The sequence below is a fragment of the Phyllostomus discolor genome, chromosome 5, assembly GCF_004126475.2.
Source record: "Phyllostomus discolor isolate MPI-MPIP mPhyDis1 chromosome 5, mPhyDis1.pri.v3, whole genome shotgun sequence".
In the NCBI taxonomy this organism is placed as follows: Eukaryota; Metazoa; Chordata; class Mammalia; order Chiroptera; family Phyllostomidae; genus Phyllostomus; species Phyllostomus discolor.
In genome coordinates this window covers 153613439-153639557 of record NC_040907.2, presented here as the reverse complement: position 1 = coordinate 153639557, position 26119 = coordinate 153613439, and the positions used below count along the sequence as shown (strand labels likewise).

General features: G+C 43.4%; 1 protein-coding gene and 1 non-coding gene across 7 annotated transcripts in view; both read right to left on the bottom strand.

Moving 5' to 3' along the window:
• Positions 1-26119, bottom strand: part of BTRC (beta-transducin repeat containing E3 ubiquitin protein ligase) — a 212962-nt gene that overhangs the window by 174404 nt on the left and 12439 nt on the right. The window contains exon 1 of one of the 6 annotated variants that reach the window (XM_028511781.2): positions 10493-10664. The exons of 2 other annotated variants lie outside the window; for them this stretch is intronic. In XM_028511781.2, coding sequence (XP_028367582.1) covers positions 10493-10540 — 48 coding nt within the window. In that variant the 5' untranslated portion in view covers positions 10541-10664. Of the gene's footprint in view, positions 1-10492; positions 10665-26119 lie in introns of those variants that run through there. 3 more of the 6 variants (XM_028511784.2, XM_028511785.2, XM_036027181.1) reach the window with 3 other exon arrangements.
• Positions 5576-5741, bottom strand: LOC114498359. The gene has a single exon (XR_003684782.1). It is a non-coding gene; the product is annotated as a U1 spliceosomal RNA (small nuclear RNA).

Genomic DNA, 26119 nt, shown 5'->3' with positions numbered 1-26119 from the left:
GATTTGTATTTTTCAAAATACAGTAGTCCTTCCTTATCCATGGTTTCGTTTTCTGCAATTTCAGTTACCTGTGGTCAACCATGGTCTAAAAATATTAAAGGGAAAATTCCAGAAAAAAACCACTCATGAGTTTTCAATTGTATGCCATTTGAGCACCTCACTTCATCTCATTACCTAAGCATTGCATCATCTCTTATCATCACAAGAGTATAGTACAATAAAATACTTTGAAAGACAACATTCACATAACTTTTATTATAGTATATATATGTTTTAATTCCTTTTTAAATAATTTTTTTTAAATTCTCATCCAAGAGAGAGGGGAAGGGGGAGAGTGAGAGAAACGCTGATGCGAGAGAGAAACACCGGCGGGCTGCCTCCTGCACACATCCCGACTGGGGACTGAGCCTGCAACCCAGGCCTGTGCCCTCACAGGGAACAGAACCAGAGACTTTTTGTTACGGGATAACGCTCCAACAACTGAGCCACGCTGGCCAGGGCAATTATAGTACATTGTTTTATTAATTTTATTATAAGTTGTTATTGTTAATTTCTTACTGTGCCTAATTTATAAGTTAAACTTTATCACAGGTGTGAATGTGTAAAAAGAAACAGTAGGGTTCGTTTCTATTTACAGTTTCAGGCATCCACTTGGGGTCTTGGAACGTGACCCCTGTAGATAAAGGGGGACTACTATAAAGGAAGGTGTCAATAAAAAAAAAAAGCCAGATAACCCAATAGAAAAAATGACCAAGGGTTAAATAAACTTCACACACAAAAAGGATATCTAAATAGCCAATAAACTTAAAAAGATGGGTTATAGTCACAGGAAATGTGAATTAAAACAGTGAGGGAGTAGCCTTCACCCACTAATGTAGCTAAAATGAAAAAGACATTATAAAGTGATAAGAACGTCCAACAACTGGAACTCTCACATGCTGCTGGAGGAAGTGTAAAATGAAAAACAGTTTCAACCTGGCTGACGTGGCTCAGTGGACTGGGTGCCGGCCTATAAACTGAAGGGTTGCCAGTTCAATTCCCAGTCAGGGCACATGCCTGGGTTGGGGACACACATGCCAGGCCAGGTCCTGGTTGGGGACACACAAGAGACAACCACACACTGATGTTTCTCTCCCCCTCTTTCTCTCCCCGCCCCCCTGTCTAAAAATAAATAAAATCTTTAAAATATATTTTGAAATATTTCCCATAATCCAACAATTCACAAATAAGCATATTAACTATTTAGTTTCATATGTGCTTCCTCAGTGCAAGGATTTATGCATCTGTGCAGGAAAAACACTATCTATGTGCTACAATTCCTGGATGCCTGTCTCCATGACTTTTCAGGGAAAGCCTCGAAGTCTGCAAGACATCTGAAAACATCAGCACCTAACCTTTGCAGCCTTAAGTTTAGGGGCAGAGAAGGGACTGAAGACCTCTAAACCTGCTACCAAGGGAGGTGTTAGGGAATTATGTATAACCTTGACTTAAATTCTGTTACATTTCAAATTGTTACAAATGCCATTGGAATAACATCAACCAAGGAGAGAAGAGCACTGTGATACTGAGGACCTTTTCAGGGCATCACTGTGACTTAAAGTCAAGATTCTGATTATTCCTTTGTGTCTTTTTTCCCCTACATAACAAGATGCAAAGATATCTGCTGCATTAAATTTTGATTCTTGAAGTATCCAATGAACAGGTGTTTTTCAGTAACCAAAATAAGAAAGGGCTAGCCGGGATAGTGTCAATGATGGGAAGCAGAAAAAAAACACAACAGTTATCACAGTAAGCATTCTATCATTTGTCTAAAAATCAAGTGTACTAGATTACAGATTATTGTTACTGAGGTTGATTATTGTTATTCCCTCATGTACTCCTTCTATGGGCAAAGTATACTTTCCTTTCCCTTGACATTGGGCTTGAGCATGTAAGTCACTTTGGTTAATGGAACATTAGAAGGCATGATACAACTAATGACTGAAAGGCACTTGAACAACTGGGCTTGCTTTCTTGTGCCTTTGCTGTAGTTGAGAAGAGTTTTGCCAGGGAAGTCACTGCCTCCTTGAGTCCTGAGTAAGCAACCAAGCCCAGAGTCACCCAACTAAGCCCAGTTTTTTATCATTCAGTGCCCAGCAAATCCACATATTTATGCAAGTATCTATTGTTGTAACACATTATGTTTTGTGGTACTTTATTACGTACTTAATGCAGTGATACTGTGACAACTGTAAAGTCTTACTCCATTTCCTCAGTAATTCAAATGGTCAGAAAATCTATTTGTAAGTCTAGATAGTAACCCTTCCACTCTAGCCATGGTTGGACTAGCAAAGAAATACACTGTAACATTCCACCGTTTCTCTGCTTTTCAAGAATGAAATACTAGTGCACATCACAGTCTCAAGTCAGACTGCCTGGGCTTGATTTCAAGCTTCTTGCTAGAAGGGTGACTTTGTGTAATTTACTTAACCTGTCTGGAATCAGTTTTCTCATCTGAAAAACAGGGATAATAAGAGTACTGACTATACCTTACAGAATTATTAGAAGGATTAAATGAAATAATATATGTAAAAAAGAATTAGAACAGCTCGCAGTAAATAATAAATGAGAGTTGTCAGCTATTTATAGTTGACTATATTTTTTAAAAAACAATGAAAAACACAGTTCTCCCACTTTGGCTGTGGTCACCCTGTTACTGACAGAGTCAGGTCAGGTCAGAAGCCTGGTGACAGGAAGGCAAGTATACCCAAATTGCCACATCTCAGGAAGGAGCAAGACCTCAAGTGGAAATTTCAGCTCAAAAGTTTATTTATTTATTTATTTGTTTAGTTTTCATTTATTGATTTGAGAGAGAGAGAAACATTAATTTTTTGTTCCACTGAGTTCTGCCTTCACTGATGGAGTCTTCCACATGCCACTGACTGGGGACCAGTCTGGCAACCTTGGCATATAGGGACACACTGTAACCAACTTAGCTACGCAGCCAGAGCCTCACAAGTTTTATTTTTCAGTAGACGGAAATTCTCTCCCAGCTCTGTGGCTCCTTGCTCTCCACATTCTACCTTGTCCACTTATGAAGACAATCCAGAAAATAGGATGCTAGTGTCCCAGAGAACAAGTCATATTCCTAGTTCAACATTGCTCTTAGTATCTAACCCACCGCAATCTCTGAGTCTTTGATAAAATATTCTAGCTCTGTCTTGACTAGGCTTTGGGAAATTAAAGGAAATTATTCAGAGATTCCCCAAGTACAAGGTGAATCTTGTTGGAAGACTAGCCAAAACGGTAAGATCTGATGAACCTTTCCCACAGAGATTTTTTTCCCCTCCACTGACAATTTTAGGATGCTGGGATTGATTTATTAAGAAAAGTTTTTGCCCTGGCTGGGATGGGTCAGTGGATTTGAGCCCTGTCCAGCAAACCTAAAGGTTACTGGTTCAATTCCGGATCAGGGCACACGCCTGGGTTGCAGGTCCTATCCTCAGTCTAGGCAAATACACAGGCAACCGACCGATGTTTCTCTCCCTCTTTTCTCCCTACCTTCCCCTCTCTCTAAAAACAAATAAATAAAATATATATTTTTAAGTTTTCTTAACAGTGACCAAGTTGTTAAACTTTGGTAAATTATTTCATCTTCAGTGAACTCTTATTGTACACATTTAGAAGGTGCTTCTGTGCTATATTAAAATATTGCTAAAAGTATGTTTTAAAATATTTTAATACCACAAAAATTCTTTCCTCATTCTCATTTTTTTTTCTTATGCCATTTGCCATAAGATCATTTTATCTATTCATAATCAAGATCTCGGTCCAAGGACCTCTAAAAGGTAAAAATGGCTTCTGTTGCTCTTCCTGCTTAGTGACCCCTTGCTGTGCCGGCTGAACCAACTGCACTGACTCCCCGCTGGGAGACATTTCCTAGGAAGGGTTTCAGAGAGTCTTTAAGAATACGTTCTGGTTAGGAACCAGATGTATATCAAGAGTTCCCAATTCTATTTTATATATCTGGTTAGGAACAAATATATATCAAGAGTTCCTAGTTCTATTCTAAATAGCTATCTAAAAGCCAAAAGGTGAAGATGAAATGCAGACCCGCTGCCAGACGAGGTGACAGGGTGCGCAAGACTATGACAATTTGCTCTGCAGCATGAGTAATTAAGTTCACAAGTATTTACTGGGTGCCTGCCACATGCCAGGAGTCATGTTGACTTCTGGAGATACAAAAGTGACTAAATTCTGTACCTGCCCTGCCATCAGGGCATGCGGTGGGGCCAAAGAAAAGCAATCAAGGTAAAAGTTGTGATGAGGCAGCCTCGCGTTGGAGGAGGACACTGCAGAGCATAGGGTGGTCTGAGCTGAGCCAAGCGCTGGGCAGGGGAAGGCTAGCGATCAGGCTGTGAGTGGCCTGACCCAGTCTAGGGCTGGGGGACTGTGACCTAGGGAGAATTCCTGGCAGGCTGTGAGTTTGGGATGGTGTTGGAATAACTGGTTGAGAGCTGTCACCAGATTTTGGTGAGGGGAGGAGCGCCAGCCTAAGGCACGAGAGAGGAATGATGGGATGAGTTGCTGAGAGTCAGAGTGACTATGAAAAAGATAAATAAATAATCTTACATACTGTCCTATCTCCCTTTTGCACTGGAAAAAAATATTCTTATCTGCTTCCCTGAAGGATTTAAACAGCATACAAATACAGAAATACCTTGGTACTCATCAGCTTCAGAACTGGTCAAACCCTGTACTTGTCACATTTTGACGAGAAAAAAAATGTTTCTGTGCTCAGCGCTTGCCCAAGATCCTTCACACTTGCTAGAACTTGTATGAGTCACAGGCTTCCCTACCAGAGAAAATGCTTCATCACTTGTTGCTTGTCTGGTACTTGTAGGTTTCAGCACTCATCAGGAGCTCCAGAGCTAATTAATGAGGGGTACCAAAGTACCACTGTAATACAAAATAACAAGTGGTCTCTTGAAAGTTCGTATTCTAATTTAACGACAAAAACTTCTGATAGGCATTAAAAGTAAAAAATTTTTCACTCACATCTATAATTCACTTCCAATAATTTATTATGTGCATCTATTCCAAACACAAATCAATAAAATCAGCACCAAAAAAAAATCAATAATTTCTAATTTCTTACTAGAATAACCTATACAACATAAGAGTACCCAGAAAAGAAACCGAAGGCTAACTTAAATTGGGAACAGGCATGGGATACATAGAAACTCCGACAACTTAAACTATGAACCAGTTTCACATATTCATCCAAACAGCAGGCAATCAATCTCACTGATTTAAAGAAAAGCCTATCTCAGTGAAAATCTGAGGTTTTTTTCCTTCCTTCCTTCCTTCCTTCCTTCCTTCCCTCCCTCCCTCCCTGAGGACATTTTTTCACTGCTTTCAGAGAATGAGGAAGGGGGAGGGCAGGGAGAAGAGAGAGAAACATCCATGTGAAACATAAACATCAACTTGTTGCCTTCTTAAAAACCCCCAGACCTGGGATCCAACCCACAATCCTTCAGTCCAACCAACTGAGTCACAACAGCCAGGGCTAATCTGAGTATTCATTCATTTATTTCAAGGGAGAGCACGAACGCAGTCTCCCACTACCACAAATTATGCAGTCAAGTTTTCTACAATCGGCGAAATCACAGGGGTCAGCACATCCCGAGTGCAATGAATAAGTCTCACCCAGGGAAAACCACATTCGGGATCACATGGTATCTTCCCTGCCAGGCAAGTATGAGTATGAGAGTATTTATTTTTAAATGCAATTTCTTGCTTTTAGATACATATGCTGTTCAACAAGTAAGAAGTTACTGAATCATATTAATTCACCCAGTATTATCTCTACAGGAACATTAAAACAACTCATACAAGAAATCACATTAGTTCCTTAAGAAGTTAACATCCCACCCTGGCTGGTACGGCTCAGTGGATAGAGTGCCAGCCTACAAACCAAAGGGTCATCAGTTCGAATCCCAGTCAGGGCATGTTCCTGGGTTGCAGGCCAGGTCCCCAGTAGGGGGTGTGCAAGAAGCAACCACACATTAATGTTTCTCTCCCTTTCTCCTTCCCTTCCCCTCTCTCTAAAAATAAATAAATTATTTTAAAAAGACATTAACCTCCAAAATGAGATACTTCCAAAGTATTCCTAGTGTTATAACCCACAAATCTGGCTGATCCCATTTGTATTGGGTTGGCCAAAAAGTCCATTTAGTTTTTTTCCATGAAATAAAAGACAAATTTTTCATTTTCACCAATAACTATTGATTTGGATATTTTGAGTATGCTGGCTATATCCCGCTATTGGCTTCTAGTGCATAGAGGCCAGGGGTGCTGCTAAACACCTTCCAATGCATAAGACATCCCCACAGCAAAGAATTGTTTGGCCAAAATGTCAGTAGTACCAAGACTTCATAAACTACTTCTGACACATTTGATCAGTCACCATACCTTCTTTATACACTGCACATTATTTTTGTATGTGTTTTAGCTGCATTTTTACCTTTTGTAAATAATAAAGCATAATATGCCCAAAAGGTTGCATATTTTTTCCATCTTCAATATTAAAATGACTGCACAAAAATTGACCAATTTTGATAATTTTTAAAAAAATGTCCACTGAAATGACAGCTGTCACAATACAACCTAACTAAATTGTTTTGAATGAAGCTAAAGACAACCAATCACCACTAGAGCCATCTGGGGGAAAAATCAAAACAAATTTTTTGGCCAACCCAATATTTTTAGCCTGAACAACCAACTAGAATAGCACCTATGGTAATCAGTCTCAGAAGAGCATCCACCCCCAGCAATTTGTTTATGCATGTCACTCTTCATGTCCACAGGCAGAGATTATTTCCCTTTACTCTGACCAAAGTGCCATTCTTGGACTTTCAAACCTAGGTCTTAAGAAAACTGGCTCATTGGCTTCTATCTCCTGTCTCCCGGAACGCCCCTTCTCAGAACCCATGCACCATGCTTTAAGGAAATCCAAAGGCAATGTGCAGAGAGGAGACCCACATAAAGAAGGCCTTCAGAGCCAGCTGAACTCTCACCCAGGGGCTAATCATGTCAGTGTGGGCATTCTGCACATTCCAATCATGTTGGCGCCCCGGAAAACACCAAGTGAAGCAGAAAACCCATCAGTCAACCACAGGTTTGAAGCTACTAAGTTTTGGAGTGGTGTGTTACACAGAAAGTTGCCTTTTACACTGTCTCCTTATCAACTATGTTAAAAATTCTTTTATATACCCTAAAATTATGTCATTCAAGTTTCAAACGTTTCCCCAGTTCTAAGATTCTGAAACTCGCTTATCCTGCTCACTTTTCTTAAACTTAAAAATTCATTCCCTCAAGAACAACACAAAGTAATTTAAAAAAAAAAATCCCTCAACTTGTCTTTCCATCCCTCATATATATTATTTTAAAATAGATATACCCTTATAAAATGGTGCCTACATTCTCCCGATCATTTTCATTTCTCTTCTCTGGGCCTCTTCCAGTTCCCGTTTATCTTCTTGAGGAATTATAATTTTGTTGACCAAGGAAATATTAGGAAAGGTCCCTAAGGACCTGTTAAAGCTGAATGAGAGATATTAGCATACAGGTTGTTTAATGTAAACTACTGCTTTAATATCATTTGTTTCTAGAAGTTAAACTATGTTTCACAAGTATCCAAGGGTAAATTTTAAGTCTAGACCATGTGTGAATTATGATCAATTCTGAATTAGCAGTCTCATTAAAAAGATTTTATTGTAAAATTTCTAATTGAAGCACTACATTAAATGTGGTAATGAGCAAAATTCATAAAAGAGAATATCCACTTCATGTCGGCATTTTAAACAAATTACATTTTTTAAACAATGGAAATCAGGCCTTCCGTACAAAAAGTGTCATTCATAAGTTACAACTGAAGAAAAGGTAAGGAAAAAACAAAGCAAATACTATACAAAATTTTCAATTTGATTAAAAGGAGAGCCCTGGTGTACTGTGCACTAATCACTTGGTGCAAAGACAAATTAAATATCTTCCTTTCTCAAAACTGACTCTGAGTAAACAGACATGTTATAACAGAGTAAATGGAGCCACAGGCAAGTTGTGACTTACTCAGATTCATAATAAGACTGACTGAGCTGAAAAAGAATACCAGATCTCTAACTCTCCACTCTCTGCTTCAGTTATTAAGGTGTCATACTTGGTGACCCTCCTCCAGTTGGTCTTTTCTCGAACAGCAGCCACAACTGCAGGCAAAGTCAAAAATAAAAAGTAACTAAAATTAAAGAAAAAACTGGCTTCTCCCTATAGTAACTGACTCAACATCTAATAATATGTGATGCTCTAAAAGCTGCAAACCACTGTATGGCCATCTCCAGGTCCACTTTAACTTGATCAGGAGACCGTTATCGAAACATAACTCACTGGTACAAAGCAGAAATCAAGTAGTTGCGGATGTTCCCAGGCTGAGGTCTGATGGGAAGCAAAGAAGATGATCTCATAATGTTTCTTTATGATCTGTAAATCACACTACTCCATAAATCTGACACAAGTGTCAAGGTTAGGATTAAGTCAACCTCTACGTAAGAAAATAAAATAAGCAGCTGCCACATCTCTTGACTTCCTCTTACTTCATTTTTTTAAGGTTTATTTTTTATTCTCATTTGAGAGAGAGGGGAGTTGGGGAGAGAGAGAGAGACATCAATCATTTGCCTCCTGCACATGCCCTGACTGGGAATCAAACCTGCAACCTAAGCATGTGCCCTGAATGGGAATCAAACCAGTGACCTTTCACTGTACAGGACAATGCTCCACCTAACTGAGCCACTGTGGCCGGGGCTCCTCTTAGTCCTAAAATCCAAAAAAATTTCAGTCTTATCTCTTAGAATTTCAACATTGGGAAGAAATTTAAGAACTTTCTTCAAAGTGGAATTATATTAATGATGCACTCAAACTTCAGTTAGGTGTTTTTAAATACAAAATAAAGGTTTAGTAAATTTGACCAGTCTCTAAAAAACGTATTCTTGTAAATAGAGCCATTTATAGCCTAAATTCAGTTAGGGTTCATGTTTACTTAGATTTGTTTTGGTATTTCAGGCAAAGACACAAAATAACAAATAACAAAGAAATAAAATTTGGAGTGACAGGTTACAAATACTTCTGAAAAAGCAAGACAAATATCAATGTCCCTAAGGCCACCTGTTAAGATGGAAGTCTATGCATCCCATCATTCTTTAGCTGTGACCACAAAGTCTGGTTTTACACCTAGGATATACAAGAAGCATCAGATTAAAAGCATCAAATATCAAACTATACAAAATTGCCAAACAGAAGCATAGAAGAAAAGCATGATGGAAAGTTAACAAACTAGGCTCAAAAGGATTTAAACCCACCCACAAAATTCAATGCAAACCCATAGTGTGCTTCAAACCTAAAGCTGATAAGCAACGACCAATCCTGACATCTCCCGTTACTTACATTCCCCCTTTATCTCTGGAATTTCTCCATTGATCTCATCACTTCTCTTGGTCTAGCGATTCTTATCTCCATGGCCTTTCCTTTCCCAGAAAGTGATACAGGACCTGGCCCCTACATTTTACTATCTCTACAATTTAGCACTAACTTTTGTTTGTTTTAGCCTGTTAGATGTTAATTTTGTCCCCAATCTTGTGTGCCCAGGTTTTCCCGACCAGTTCAACCTCGTCTTTACTACAATACCTAGCCTCTCTCCTTTCAAAGAAGAGTATGTGTCCCCTTTTCTGACATTTGTAATGCTGGCTCATAGTCAACACCCTCTTCCTTTCCCAAAGACTGCTGTCACCAGAGACCTAGGTCTCCATCCCCAGTCCTTATCTTCCTAAGTGAGGCCTCTTTCTTCCCAGAGTTTGTCAACATTAGTTTGGCCAAGTGGGACCTGAAGGCAACGGCTATCTCAACCCCCCTCATTCTACAAAACTCAAGTCTCCCACCAGCCCTGGCTGTCCTCAACCCTCAGATCCAACTGCATCCAGCCTTGCACGTCCCCCTCCCCTCTAATATCTTTCCTCCCACTACCCGGTGATCCCTTTCCCCACTCCTCAGTGCACCTCTTCTCCCGGGCCTTACCCGTAAGCCTGACACTGGGAAGGCCCTGCCAGCAGCCTCACCGCGTCTGCCCTCCAGGCTCCCTCCGCTCTTCAGTAACTGTCCCCACGCCCCTTTCCCTCCAGGGCCCCGCGCGCCGCCCAGAGCCCCCTCCCTGATTAAGCTCCCGCTGTCACTTGGTCTCTCATCCACAAGATGGCGGAGCTGCTGCCCCCACCCCCGGGTCCTCTCCGCAACCACCTCCCGCCTCCCTAGAGCTCCCGTCCCGTCCCTTCAGCAACCCCCGCCACCGGCCTCGGCCCAGAGTCCCTCTGTGCTCTCCTCCTGGCACACGGACGGCCCAGGCCCAAGCCTCAGTGACGCCGCCAACGCCACAGCCTCCACCGTTTCCCATCCTGCACCTTCTCCTCACCATAAACTTGAGCGCTTTTTCCTGCAGCACCGCCTCGGCCGGGTCCATAATCGCCGAGGGCCACTGGGTCTGCACTCCGCCGGGGCCGCCCCCTTGGTGCCAGACCGCAGCCAACGCAGCGCTCGGATCCCGCCTCCTCTTCCTTCCCTCCGCCCTCTCTTACCTCTCAAGCACCCGCAGGGGGGCCAGGGAGGACCGGCTGCTCGGCGCGCATGCGTGAGCCCTCCGGCTCACTGGACTTGTAGTTCCAGAGCTTCGAGTAGCAAACCGTGAGGCCACCTCGTGAACTGCAATTCCCGCGGTTCACTGCGACGGGGGCGAGGAAGCCGGCAAGCCAAATCTAGACATCTCAACTTTAAGCAGAGAAAAATCAGCTGATGGGAATCGTAGTTTACAGCCTCCACGGGCTAGAAAAGGGGGGGGGGGGGGGGGCAACGTGTGTCTCCGTGGTTACCAAGCGACGCCAGTGGCGCCTTGCTGGACATTTGATAGCAAGATGGCGATCGTTGCCTCACCTGTAGCCCATATACTAGAAAAAATTGTGAGAGGACTCAGAGTTCCTACATGATTTTAGAGAACTGGATACCTACAAATTCCATATATATGTCTGATGTCTGTGGGATGAGTTTGAACCAGAGGCGCTAGGCGTATGAGCGCCTGGCAGCACTTTACAGACCAATGAAGAAATTCAAGGCCTTAAGCCATCGCCCCACACTTGTCCCAAAGACCTCATTTTCCCTGGAAGAGATGTCCCACCTGTGGCTCAGGATGGCTATGAATGCAGCCCAACACAAAATCATAAAGTTACTTAAAACATTATGAGATTTTTTTGTGATTACATGTTGCAATGTATTTAGTGTGTGGCTCAAGACAACTCTTCTCCCAGTGTGGCCCAGAGATGCCAAAAGGTTGGAGATGCTTGCCCCCAAGTCAGGGCCCAGTTAAACTTGGTTCCAAAAACGTTTGGGTGTTTAGCATTCACAGAGTTGGCACTGCTATGAGATGTATGGTAAGCTGCACGGTAAGGGTCATATAAGTGCTTATCAACCATGGAATATAATGGCCACTCAGCAAATAAAGCATGTATTTAGTTTGGCCTCAAAAAGGACAATACAAATTCATTTTGGAAATTGGGTCTACCCTAGGTGGAAAAAAACACTATAGTTGAGCCAAAAGTGGTAGGCTTAATGGTAAAAAAATATTTGGAATAAAAAGTGAGGCTTGTACAAAATATCCGAACTTTTAAAATAAGTCAGCTGGGGAAATGCCTTTTTACTTATAAGAAGAAGTTCCAGTATAAATTATTTGTTAATTCACCAACAGTAAGCACATCACTGTGCATAGACATCATCCCAGGAAGTGGGGATTCGTTAGTACAGGCAATAGACCTGGTTTTGTGGAACCCACATTTCTATCTAGTATGGTGATACTTTGTCCTAGTCTTCATCCCTATGTCCACAGAATCAGCACAATACCTAATACATAATAGGCTTTCAGGTAATAAAAAGTTTTCTCTTGAACAGAAAAATAGTTCTACCAAGCGCAAAACAGGGAAGGATTAACACTCATTCGTATGAAAACTACCTGGAGGTTTTCATAGGACTAAGTCAGTATGGGACACAGTGGCCTAAAGAGCTAAAGGAGGCCTAGGAAGCTTGAAGAGTGCAGTCTGGGGAATGGAGACTTAAGGTCTTACTCTGTTTTGAAACACTCAGGCCACACCTGGAGCACTTTGGTAATTTACAGGCACTATGTTCTACAAACATCACATGCAGGAACAAAGTCAAGGGCAGGATAAGCAAGAGAGAAAATAGTGGTGAATGCTTGCTCCAAAAAAAAGAACACTTAGGCCCTGGCTGGCGTAGCTCAGTGGATTGAGCGCAGGCTGCGAACCAAAGTGTCGCAGGTTCGATTCCCAGTCAGGGTACATGCCTGGGTTGCAGGCCTGGGTTGCATGACCCCCCCAGCAACCGCACATTGATGTTTCTCTCTCCCCCCCCCCCCTCTCTCTCTCTCTCTCTCTCTCTATATATATATATATATATATATATATCCCTCCCTTCCCTCTCTAAAAAAGTAAATAAATACAATCTTAAAAAAAAGAACACTTAGAAATAACATGACAACTAAATTCAAGCATTTGAAAGTATTGAAAGGCATATATAAATAACACCACAGGGCAAACTAGGACCAATGGATAGGATAATAATTACGATGGTGATGATTATAACACCTAGTGCTTTATTAACTCTTTGTGTCAGGCACTATACTAGGTATTTTACATTCATAATCTCCAATACTCGTAGTAACTCTGTAAGACAGGCATCACCCCTAATGTACAGGTGAAGTGAGTGACACTGATACAAGACAAATAACTTGCTCGAGTCGTGCAGCAAATTACATAGTTAAGAATCTAACTCAAGTCTGCTCGAGTGCCCTGTGCTATTTTCACTGAATCACGCTGCAGTGACATAGGACTCAGACTCAGAGTTTTCTAGTAATCAGATCTGGCAAAGGAATGGTCTGCTCCATTCCTGAAAGTGTTTAGAGACAGGATGACCGCCTGTCAAGGGTATTGTTTAGGGGGGTTCCTCTTGGGTGGGAGGTTAAGATCTTTTAAACTCTAAGATTCTATTCTCTTTTAGAAGTCATTTGTTTTACTTTGTTTTATCCAGAGAGGACTATGAAAATACTGTCTGAAAGCCTGGCAGTCAGTGACAGTCCTCACTTTGCCCAGTCGTGCAGAGGTAAGGATTAGTAAAGCAAACACCAGGAGTTTTGTGTAGAAGCCCAACGAGATAGACAGTTCATGTGCATATGGATTGAAACTGAGCTGGCAGAGGCTGGGTACAGGAAGGGTAGATCCTAATTCTTGAAAATTGACCTCTCATGGTCAGGCAAATGCAGAAGTCCAAAGGTGAGTTGCCTTGATTCTCAAGCTCCTCAGATCCAATATACTGGTAATTAGGGAAGTTCATTGGACTAGAAGTTAAGAGGCCTGGCTCTAGCCCATCGTTTTCTCCAGTTAATTGGTTGACTTTGGGAAATTAACCAAACATCTTTGGTCCTCTTGTCATCCGTAAAACAAAGCTCTCTGCCAACTCTAAAATGAGTATACCTGTGAGCCCGTTTGGGGCACTTGCTCAAAGAGATTACTGAATTATCAGAACTTTGAAAGCTCCACTTCACTGGAAAACTGCATTTCCAGCTTAAGAAATCACAGCTACTACTGAACTTAGTTTCTTCCCCTAACTTCCTGGTTTAAGACCTGGGAGTACTCTGACTTATCCTTGTCTATTAGTGTCCGTATGCAGCTAGTAATCGATCAAAATGTGTCTTTCACCCTCCAGCTCCAATGCTTACCTGTTCCAGGCTACCCACCTTCATCTGCTTTGCTTCGTTCACTCAAGTATCCCCTCCAATCCGGTTCTCTAACTTCAGGCTCTCTCCACCCACCTCGTCTGACTTCACTTTCCTCACCACCCCCACCCCCCAATCCTTTTCCGGTTCTCTTATCTACTTTATCATTGTTTAAATTCCTTTGCCTGACTTTCCAGGCCTTCAAAATCTTATCCAATCCCCTCTCTTCAGCCTGAATCCCTACTTTGCTTTAACATGCTGCTCCAATCAGACCTTTCTCCTGCCCCACCTGCTCCACACAGGTTTGCCTCCCGGCCTTAGCCTGAGGCAGTATTTTGCCGTTCCAGAAGCCTTCTGTTTCCCCCTCTTTCCTACTCACTCATCTTTCAAGGTCTGATTTAAATCTTACTTTTTAAGAGATAGTTATCTACCTGGCTCAGTGGATTGAGCGCCAGTCTGTGAACCAAAAGGTTGCAGGTTCCATTCCCAGTCAGGGCACATGCCTGGGTTGCAGGCCAGGTCCTGAGATGAGGGCGGGTGAGAGGCAGCGGATCGATGTATCTCTCACACATTGATATTTCTCTCCCCCTCTTTCTCCCTCCCTTCCCCTCTCTGTAAAAGTAAATACATTTTAAAAAATAATAAAAATTAAAAATAGCTATATATTTCCTTTTAGCACCATGGCTTGCTACCTTTTCCCTCCCGCATAGGCAACATTTATCTTCTTATTTGTATGGTTCTTGCAAAATAAACACTGTTTTCTGTGCTACATTTTTTGTGGGGGCTACATTTTACTCACAAATTTAATATTGTTTTATATGTCTCATTATGTTTCATACTTTTCGCATTCAGTAACTATGGTTTTAAGATCCACTCACGTTGCTATGTGTATACCTAACCTGTTGCTGTTAACTGCCAAATAATGGTCTGATGGTGTGTATCGCCCACACTCCGTCTATCTACTCTTCCAGCAAAGCCTTCTGTTCCCAGTCACCCCCAATAACACTGCAGTGACCAATCTCCTGCATGCCCCCAAGTGACACTGTCTTCAAGAATACATATCTAAAATCATACTCACTGGTTCATAGGCTATTAAGGACACTTAACTGGACTGTGTGGTGTCAAACTGCAGTACGGAAAGACCACGACAATCTGCCCTTCCACCACACTTGGCATTGATGGGCTTTCTACTTTTTGCCAGTTTGCACATTTAACTTTCTCTAGGCAACACTCAACCCACGAGAACCATGCCCTCCTTTGGGCACGCGACCCTGCTCTTCTACCCACACTCTCTGCAGTGTGTGCTTATCACACACAGCAAGCTGGGGTCAGAAGTATTCCACATAGGCCTGCACTGTTTTCTCATTCCGTGGCATTCCTTCTCCCGTACCTGGTGGGGTACTCAACTCTGATTGCACATGAGGGTCATTTCAGGAGCTTTATGCACAGTATTTATGCCCAAGCTCGACCCCTCAGGTATTCTGATTAAAAGATGTGTAGTAGACCCTTGGCAACGGTAACTTCAAAAGAGCCCCAGGTACCACAGTTCTAATCCGCAGCCAGAGTTGAGACAACTGCCTTGGAGTTTAAATGCCCGCTGCCTTCTTGCTGACCTCAGCTACCCAGAGTCCCCCCCATGCCTAACTTGCCTTCTAAAAAAATACTCTTCCCTGCCCCTTGTCCCCACATTCCTGAAAAAAGCTAACCGAATCTCAGAGCTGAATGGAAGCAAAGGGATTAACTGATTTTAAAAGCCAGGAACATTTGAATATCTGATAGGCTCAACGCCGGGGTCAAGAGGCTCAGTGGACGTGAGAAAAGTTATTTGTATTTCAGTTGCCAAGAAAGATATTGTTTTAGTTGGGGGCTAAATAAAGAATTTTCCCCCTTCTCCTTACTTCTTTGCCCTCATAAAAGGTCAAGAGTCACCCTGGACGGGTAGCTCAGTTGGTCAGTTGGTCAGAGTCTTGTCCCGATACACCAAGGTTGTGGGTTTGATCCTGGCTCAGGGCACAGACAAGAATTAACCAATGAATGTGTAAGTAAATGGAACAACAAATCAATGGTTCTCTCTCTCCTTCCCTCCATCCCTATCTCCTTTCCCTCCCTCCCACTCTCTTTCTATCTAAAAATCCATTTTTTTTAAGGTCAAAATTCAGTTTCCTACTTCTAAGAGTTTGCTGACCTCATTGGGGCTCTCTGTTCTTGTGCCTAAGTGGAAGAAGTCATTATTAGCAGTGAACTGTGATCCAGATTAGGTTTCCTTTGCAGATGATCCCACTGACAAAGGCCAAGGCCATCCTTATCTGGATAGAGCAGTCAGTCCCCACAGGATAGATCTGTGGAGTAGGGATGGGATGGGGTGACGGCAGGGCTGCTAGAAAGGTTGTTCCAGGCAAAGGTAACTGCCTTTGATGATGCATTCTGGGAATTAAAACAAGGCTAGTGTGACCTTAGGGGAATAATGACACTAGATGAGACCATAGAGGACAATAGCATGGGGCTCTAATGGCAAGCCATTATTTAGCCAGTATCCGCTGGTCAGGTGAGCCAGCTGACATCCTTTCTACCTGGGGTCAGTGCCCCGTGCCTTACCAGCTGTTGAATATCTTTTTTTAAATCATTCTCTCTCTCTTTTTATAAAATGACATTGTTAAGTTTTACCTTGGCCTTTTTAAAAGATTTTACCTATTTATTTTTAGACAGAGGGAAAGGGAGGGAGAAAGAGAGGGAGAGAAACATCAGCGTGTGGTTGCCTCTTACACACTCCCCAAGCATGTGCCTTGACTGGGAATCGAACTGGTGACCCTTTGGTTCGCAGGCTGGCACTCAATTCACTGAGCCACACCAGCCAGGGTTCCAGCTATTAACTATTTTGACTTTCACCCCAGTTTATAGACTATATTAAGGAATCTGAACTTCATCCTGAGGGCTATAAGAAACTACTGAAAAATTTTAAGCAGGGCTGCAGCATGGCCAGACTTCTATTTTTAGAAAATTACTTATGGCCAGAGGTTGAGAAAAAGGATTATGAACTCTCTGATCTTTCTGGGAGAGATGTTGGAGGTCTGATGAAGGAGATGATAAGAACAGGAAGTAGATTCCAAAGACACTGAGAAGATAGAGTCTGTAGGACTTGGTAATTGATTAGATATGTTGTGGATGATGTCAAAGGGATGTGTCAAAGATGACTTCTAGGTATGTGGCTCAGGAAACAGGATGAATGAGAAGAGCTGTTTTTTGAGACAGGGAATGCAATAGAAGGAATGGGTTGTGGGAGGATAATCAGTTCTTTCTTGGACATATTGCTTCAAGGTGTCTGGGAGACTTCCACATGGGTTTAGACACTGAGGCAGTTGGACATTTAGAACTGAAGCTGGAGAAAAAGGCCTGGGCCGCAGATATGAATGTTTAGCATATAGGTGGTAATTGAAGCCCCCGGAAAAGGATGAAACCACCCAGGTAAAGTACAAGCAGTGTAAAGAGCAGCAGGTCTAAGACAGTATCCTGAGGAACCTTAATATACACAGGATGAGCAGAAGAAGAGGGGCCAGCAAAGGAGCCCAAGAAGAAGTGACCAGAGAGACAGGAGGAAAATCTGGCAAGTGCGGCTCACGATGGGAGTCAGATGCCATACGGCAGTGAGTCGCAAGTGGAAGGTGAGGGAATGAAGACTGTTGAGTCTCTTCTTACAAGCCATGTGTCTGTCAAGAGAAGGAGAAGAGACAGAAAGCACAGCGGTTCATGGCAGAAGCTAAGGGTCTCGGAAGTGCCCATCATTGTGTTTGAAACAGGGAGACTGTAGTTGAAAGGAAACTGAAGAGGCATGACAACCACATGCACTGACTGATCTCTGATCGGGCACTGGGACAGCACCCACATACACTGACACACAGAAGACAAAACAGCCATAAAAGATATTAGTGGGACAATCTGAGGAAAACTCAACATGGACTGTATATATGACAATAGTATTAACACAGTGTTACATTCCCGACTGTGGTAATGTTGTTGTGAGGATAAGAGAACTAGAGAATGCCCTTGTTCTTAGGAGATACATGCTGAAGTGCTTAGGGTGAAATGTCACGTTGCTTGCAACTACCTCTCAAATGGTTTAGGGTGGAAAGAAGTGTGTGTTTGTGGAAAAACAGAGAGGGAAGGAAAAGAGAGAGAGAACTGAAGCAAATATGGCAAAATGTTAATAATTGGTGGATCTAGGTGAAGTGTTATGGGTATTCATTGTACCCTTCTTGCAACTCTTCTGAGGGTTTGAAATTTTCCAAAGCAAAATCTCAGGGAGTGAAACGAAGTAAAAGACTTGAACATATTTAAATGCTGATGGAAAGGTTCCACTAGACAGAGAAAGGTTGAAGATAAAAGAAAGAGACAAGGGATAATGATGAAGCCAGGTCCTGAGAAGATGAGACAGAATGAGTCCAACTGGAGGGATTGGCAGCCAGAGAGAGAGGAGGGAAGAGAGTACGATGCAAAAGTAGGTCAGGTATAGAGTTGGAGAAGAAAGGTTGAGGAAGTCCCCTCCTGATGGGTGCTGGAATAGACAACGAGCCATCTCTGCCACACAAATGGGATTTTTGCATTTTCTGCTCCTCTGGATTACGTTTATCCCTTTTCTTTCATGCATTAGCAACACAATCAAAAAGTAGTTTTCCTTAAATTAAATTAATGTTGTTGTAGACCAGTGGTTCTCAGTGGAGGCAATTTGTCCCCAGAGGACATTTAGCAATATCTGTGCTCCAGGCCTGCAGCAGAAGGACACAGGATACCTAAGGATATTCGAGAAGTTCAATGAGACAGTTCTGCTCTATCTCATTAGCAACAGCATGACCTTGGGCAAGTTATTTAACCTCCTTATGCCTCATCAGCAAAATAGGGATTGTAATAGTTCCTATCTCATTAGGCAGCTCTGAGAATTCATAGAAAATTCTTAGAACATTACCTGGCACATAGTAAGTACTCAATAAATGTTAGCAACTAATAGGTCTAAATTTTACATAGTTTGCATGTATCATCAAGATGGGCTCAGTTTGCACCTTCTCTTTCCTGAACAATTCAGTCTTAAAACTATTATACAGGGCAGAACAAGGCTGACGTCCACGCAGAGAGGAGGCCTGCTGTGGGCTGCTAAAGTCCAAGTGGTGTGGTAAGGACATCCATGTGCAGGGAGAAGCTCTCATGGGAGACTGGTTACATATATGCATACAAACATACATGCATACATTCCCTCGCTCTGCCCACAGAGAGGACCTTGGAGCAGCACTACCCAGTAACAATGAGCCCAGTTCACATCCAGACCTTAGCTTCTGAATACCATTCTCCACTCAAAAGAATCAGTGTTCTTGGGGGACATGGCTGCTTCCAGGGCTGGGACAAGGAAAGTACAAGATGAGCCTACAACACTTTTTGCCCAAACACGGAAAGAAGTGGCCAAAGAGTAATGGAGATGTGTCAAAAAGACTCATTGTTTCACCTCCCAAAATATTTAATGATTTGAAAAACACAGAGTAGGTCCACAGGGGAAAAGGCTGGTAGATATCACTTGAACCAAGCAATCGAAGTGAACATCATCAGCAGACAGGCAAATTGAAATTGTGTGTCCCCGATAGAAGGCGATGCAAAGAACAAAGAGGTTGTGGTGGCTTCCTCAAAGATGACACCCCAAAATTTTTGCCTCCTGGTGTTTACACCCCTTCTTTATTGATTAGGCCTGATGTACATAAGCAATAAGATATTACAGAAATGATAGAGGGTGACTCCCAAGGTGAGGTTATAGGAGATATTGTGGCTTCTGCCTTACCCACGTGTTTCACTCACTCTGGGGAAAACGAACTGCTGTGTTGTGAGGAAGCTCAAGCAGCCCTTCAGAGGGTTCATATAGTAAGGAACTGAAGTCCTCTGCCAACAGCCAGCACCAAATAGCCAGTGACAGGAGGGAGCTATCTTGGAGCAGATCCCAGTTAAGCCTTCAGGTGACAACAACCCCACCAGCACCTTGAGTATAATCTCACGAGACACTGCATAGAACACTAAACTGTCCCTGAATTTCAGACCCGTGTGAGACAATACATGTTTATAGTTGTCCTAAGCTGTTAAGCTTGGGTTGTTGGTTATGCAGCAATCATAGATGACCAATACAGTTTCTCTTACAGGCGGTCCCGCCCCAGAGCCTAAATGCAATGACAGTGTCTCATGTATTAACCGTAGTATCCAAATCAGAAACCTTTATCCAAACAGACAAAAGCAGTATTCACTTTGGTTATAAGACGATACTTTATACAGCTGCTGCATGTTTTTCCCAGTTCGGAAGATGAATCAGCCTTTTGTGCTGACAGTGCTATCTTTCCCATGATTTCTTGGCTTAGGAACTATTTGATCAATAGCATTCACCACACTTAATTTCATAGGCTTTATGAAGGTTCTTTTCCCTTCAGCTCGCCTTTGTCCAGATCCCATCACGACTGTTCCTTCAAGTGTATGATTTTCTTTGCCTGGCTGCTCTCATTTCCCAGACATTTACATTATTTGAAGCTATCCCTCGTTTGATCCCCCTTGCCTCCCCAAAATGCCATTTGTGGAAGAGGTGAACAGGGCCAGGTACAGGGCCCATCTCCGTGTACAAGATGGGCCCTGCCTTCAAGAAACTTTGTGCTTTGTAAGACAAACAAAGCACAAAAATGTATGTATACTAACCGGGGCTCTCTTGGCCACAGTAGGGTCCTATATCAGGCAGGGTCCTGGCACATGTAAACTGGATTACTTTGAGGAGGTTTTAATTAAAGGCCTGTTTGCAAAGGTGTGGGCAGGATTCAGAAAGACAGCAGGGAGAACGCATACCGTGGGCCAGCAATGGCGGGGAGCCAACAGGCCTGAGGGGAGGGAGGGAGTGGCTACCAGAGGTGGCAGTGGCCGTGTTGGAGGGCCACTTGACAAACCTATGGCCTTCAAAGGTGGACGCAGCACTTTCCTAGTAACTCAACGGGGAGGGACCTGGAAGGATTTATACCCCAAATCACTCTCCTCCTGCCCTCTAATCTTCTTCTATCTCCTGCTGGCCAAGCAGAAGCCAGAGGATAAGATGCAGTCAGTACAGGTTGTTTCCCAAGGTCCAGACAGGACAGAAAAGGACAGAGTCTCTGGCAGGGCAAAGGAAGATTTCCACGTGGGACCAGCTTAGGGTGGGAGGGGGTCTAGAATCTGGATAGCCCTCCAGGGCAGGGCGGGTCGCTCAGGAGGCCCCAGGGGAAAATCCAAGGGGGACTTCCAGCTGGAAGCAGCTTCCACGTGGGGCATGCTAGTTCGTAGGTGCACAGAGAGAAGCCAGACAGCTAGGCTGTCAGCCTGAGACAGGTCTGGGAGCAGACCGAGGCAGGAGATGTGGGAAAGGCAGGACTTTAACATTGGAGAACTACCCTTCAAATCAAATGCAATCTCCTCCGTGTATTAAGGGACGATTTTTTAGGGGAACAACTTTGAGGGGGGGACAGCAGTACAGCGGAGGGAGCCAAGACAGCTATACTAAGAGGTCTGGATCCCCTATCCCAGAAAATTTGCCTTCTTGGGGTTCTCCCACAATTATCCCTTCTACCACCACTGCCCCTGCATCCTGGGGGCCCTTTTCTCACTGGCCCCAATGCACATGAAACCCATTTGCCTTGGTTTGTCCTTACCACTGCTAAAATAGGCTGACATTTAAAAAGTAAATAAATAAAGGCACCTTACTTCAGAAGCAATAACCAAACAAGAAAAAGAAAGCACAAAGAAAATGGGAAAAAACATATAGCATATATATTTAACTTTCCATTATGTAAATTTTCCATCACGCAGACAAGTAAAGAGAAGAATATAATGAACCTCCATTTGTTCATTACTCAGCTTCAAAAATATTGACTTACAGCCACTCTTGTTTCGGGCGTACCCCCACCCACTCCTTTCCCCCGTCCTCTAGATTATACTGGTGCAAATCTCAGATACGTTATTTCAGCCATGAATATGTCAGCAGCTCACAATATATACAGTCATAAAGCTCAGTCCTGATTTCTGATCTCAAAGCTTTCCTGAGCACAGAATTCCCTTATCCTGACCTGGTATCCTCCTCCATTGTTATTAAATGAGCACAGAGGACTGTCCCAACCACGTCCCAACTGTCAGAGGGCAATCTATCTAAACTTTACCCCCAGTCCCTGGGTTCTCCCTGTTGGTTCCAGTGTTGGTTCCAGTGCTGGCCTGAGAGCCTGCCTCATGCACTACAGAGCCCTGGAGGCTGACCCCCCTGAACCATTGTCCTGGTTCAGGCTTAGCAGTCCCGCTCTAGCTGCCCCAGCAGGAAAAGACGCATGTAAAGCACTTTGTCTGGGCCCCAGCTCATGGTAGGGACTCAGGAAATGTTAGGTGGCAGTGGTGATGCTGACGGTGATGACAACAAGGATCTGACAGAATTTCGTCAAGGCCGGGGGCCCAGAGAAGACATAACGAAGATTTGTTTACCAAGATTCAACTTCAAAGCCTTAACTTGAATCCAAGTATAGCAGTGTAGTTTTTTTGGTTCTTGGTTTTAATTTACCTTCTTCAGAACATGTACAATTTAACAGAATGAGACGCTCTGTCACATAATACCGGAGATGTGTAAAGGGCTGTAAAGCTGGGCTTTTGAAAGATCCGATTATTTTGTTATAAGGGCTCACCTGCCAACATTCTCCCCAGTCCAGGCACCTGTCAGGGAATCTGACTGCAGGAGTCCCGCACAGAAGAGGTCAGTCAGATCCGTGGAGAATTGAAAGAGGATCTGAGTTCGGGCTGGTGGGTGGGTGGGTGGGTGAGAGGAGGTGGAAAAGGGAAAGAAGAGGCAAGCGGAAGGACATCCACGGAGACCCCACACTGACATGGGCAGGAAGAGCGCCAAATGATAGCCCACAACGGCTCCTAAATCCTCAGGTCTCTTTGCAATTGCAATATTTTTATTCAAGTCATCAGGACTCGGTGAGAATTTGAATGGCTCGCAGCCAAACCCTTTGGGGCACAGACTGTGCTGCCCCCTCTCTTCAATGCCAGGGGTATCGATGACAGTGTTACCTTGGGAACAAAGCAGTGCAGCTGGTAACACCGCCGATGAGACTTCTTGATTCTGACCCTCTGAGCTCCTGAACAGAGCTCCTCTGTGATCCTCCCGGTGGCAACTGTGAGAAGCCAGAGAAAGGAGACAACTCAGTGGCTTCCTGCAGACCTAGTTCAGAGACACCTCCAACCAAAGACGAACTGAGGATTGATTGCAAAGTGAAAGTGGATAAATCCTACTCAAACATTTCTGGGACAAAAAAAAATCGAAGCGCAAGTTCACATTCTTTCACATTCCTCTTCTCCACTTCACTAGGCTTTGTGTTAGTGAACCTTTCTTAGGCCATAGGAGAGAAAGTGGTAGATTGCTCTATTATAAGTGGGGGCAGACAGGGTAGAAAGCTTCTGGTGGCAAAGAAGAGATCCTGAAGGTGGGAGGAGGAGGCTGAAGAGAAGCCACCGAAGTCGAAGAAAGGGAAGACCCTCCCTGAGCCAAGGGCCTTTGCTTTCATTATTTACACCTTTGCCTGAGCAGCTTTGGCCTCCTCTCCCGGTTGGTTGGTCCTCCTCTGGCTTCGTGCAGCTCAGCTCCCAATTAGTCCTCTCAGAGCATCCATCACAATTTATATTTCTGGTTTGGTTATTGTGTTTCATTTGTCTTCCACGTGAGACTGTAAGTACTGTGAAAGCGGAACCCAGTATACCTTGCTGATCTTTATCCACTCAGCGCCTAATACGGTAGGTGCTCAGTAAATACACCATTTGTGAAAGGAATGAAAGAAAGGGAAGAAAGGAGAGAGGGTGGGTTGGAAAAGCTTCTATGAGGAAAGGTCTTTAAGGAGTGAGTACCATGCAATTTCCCTTTTTGCTGCTCCTTTAAGAGACTAAAGACAGCCCTGGCTGGTGTGGCTCAGCAGATTGAGTGCTGGCCTGTGAAACAAGAGGTTACTGGTTCAATTCCCAGTCAGGGCACAATCTTGGGCTGTGGGCCAGTTCCCCAGTGCAGGGTGTGCAAGAGGCAATCACACATTGATGTTTCTCTCCCTCCCTTTTCTCCTCCTTTCCCCTCTCTCTAAAAAAAAATAATAGACGGATAAAATCTTTTTTAAAAAAGAGAGACTAAAGATGAATTACTCTTCAGTGCTATTTAGAATCAAATTTGTGGCTCAGTTGGTTAGAACGTCATCCTGATATGCCAAGGTTGTGGGTTCCATCCCTGGTCAGGGCACATACAAGAAACAATCAATGAATGCATAAATAAGTGGAACAACAAATTGAGGCTTTCCTCTCTCTCCCTTCCTCTATCTCTCTAAAATCAATTTTTTTTATAAATGAAAACATTTCTTTTTTTTTTTAAAGATTTTATTTATTTATTTTTTTTAGAGAGGGAAGGGAGGGAGGGAGGGAGGGAGAGCGAGGGAGGGAGAGAGAGAGAGAGAGAGAGAAACATCAATGTGCGGTTGCTGGGGGTTATGGCCTGCAACCCAGGAATGTACCCTGGCTGGGAATCGAACCTGGGACACTTTGGTTCCCAGCCCGCGCTCAATCCACTGAGCTACGCCAGCCAGGGCTAAAATCAATTTTTTAAAAAATTAGGTTAAAAAGAACAGAGGAGACTTCATGCTGACAATACTGGTGTATTCACTTTGAAAAAATTCACTGAGCTGTAGACTCCCGTTTGACCCACAGGTGACTGCCACACAACTCCCCCATGAGCTGAGACTATCCCGTGATTCCCACATGACTCCTATGTGAATGCTAATGACCCCCATGACCTTGTGACCCATGTGACCCCCACATGACCCCCAGTTCACCTTTTATTTGAAATCCTTTCTGTTTATATTATTTATTTATTTCTAGGGGCCAAAATTCTCTTTGAGAATCTCTGGAGAACTATTTCTCTTCTTTTTTAAAAAAGATTTTATTTATTTATTTGTAGAGAGAGGGGAAGGGAAAGAGAAAGAGAGGAAGAGAAATATCACTGTGAGAGAGAAACATCAATTGGTTGCCTCTTGAATGTGCCCCAACTAGGACTGAACCTGCAACCCAGGCATGTGCCCTGACCGGGAATCAAACTGGCGACCTTTCCCTTGATGGAACAATGCCCAACTGAGCCACACTGGTCAGGGCAGAAGAACTGCTTCTGAGGAAGGTTTGGCCAGTGCTACTGCTCTTTACATGTATGATTCCCTTCTAAGCACTCCGCAAGTTGCTGGAGCAGAATGTCCTAACTGCATATGCAAAATTATTATTCTGTGCACTCTTCTGTATGTATACTGTACTTAAATAAAAATTGCATTGAAAAAGAAAGAAGGAAGGAGACCATACAGGCCCAGGTGTGTAAAACACAAATGCAGCTGAGGAGTGGGAGGCAAAGTATAAGCGAGGGTGGGGGCCAGGGTGAGTTACTACAAAGCCATGAGGAAGAAAGGAGGTCGGTATGTCTGAAAGACTGAAGAGATTGGGAGAGTGGAGGCGAGGGCTGCCTGGGGTCAGATTAGTGGCCTGGATGCCATGGCGGGGAATTTGGGTTCTTAGAGAAACTGTTTGAGGACAGTGTCCATAGTTGATCACAATGGTTTTCCAATTCTGAATGCATGATAATCATCTGGACAGCTTGTCAAGCAGCAACTGTCATCAGCCGCATGTTCAGAGATTTTTTTTTAATTTCAGATTTTATTTATTTACTTTTAGAGAGGGGAAGGGAGGCAGAAAGAAAGAAAAACATCAATGTGTGGTTGCCTCTCCAGTGCCACCTACTGGGGACCTGGCCTGCAACCCAGGCATGTGCCCTGACTGGGAGTCAAACCAGAGACCCTTTGGTTCATAGGCTGGTGCTCAATCCACTGAGCCACACCAGCCAGGGCCATATTCAGAGATGTTGATCAAGAAGATTGGATGGGGCCCTGAACCTGCATTTTAACAAGATGTCCAGATGATTTAGTTTAAAAGATTGTCCTCTGGCCATAATTTGATTCTTTTTAAAGATTTTATTTATTTTATTTTTAGAGAAAGAGGAAGGGAGGGAGAAAGAGAGGGACAGAAACATCACTGCGGGGTTACCTCTCACACGCCCCCCACTGGGAACCTGGTGCACAACCCGGGCATGTGCACTGACTGGGAATCAAATTGGCAAATTGGTTCACAGGCTGGCATTCAATCCACTGAGCTGGCTGTAATTTGAGAAACATGGAATAG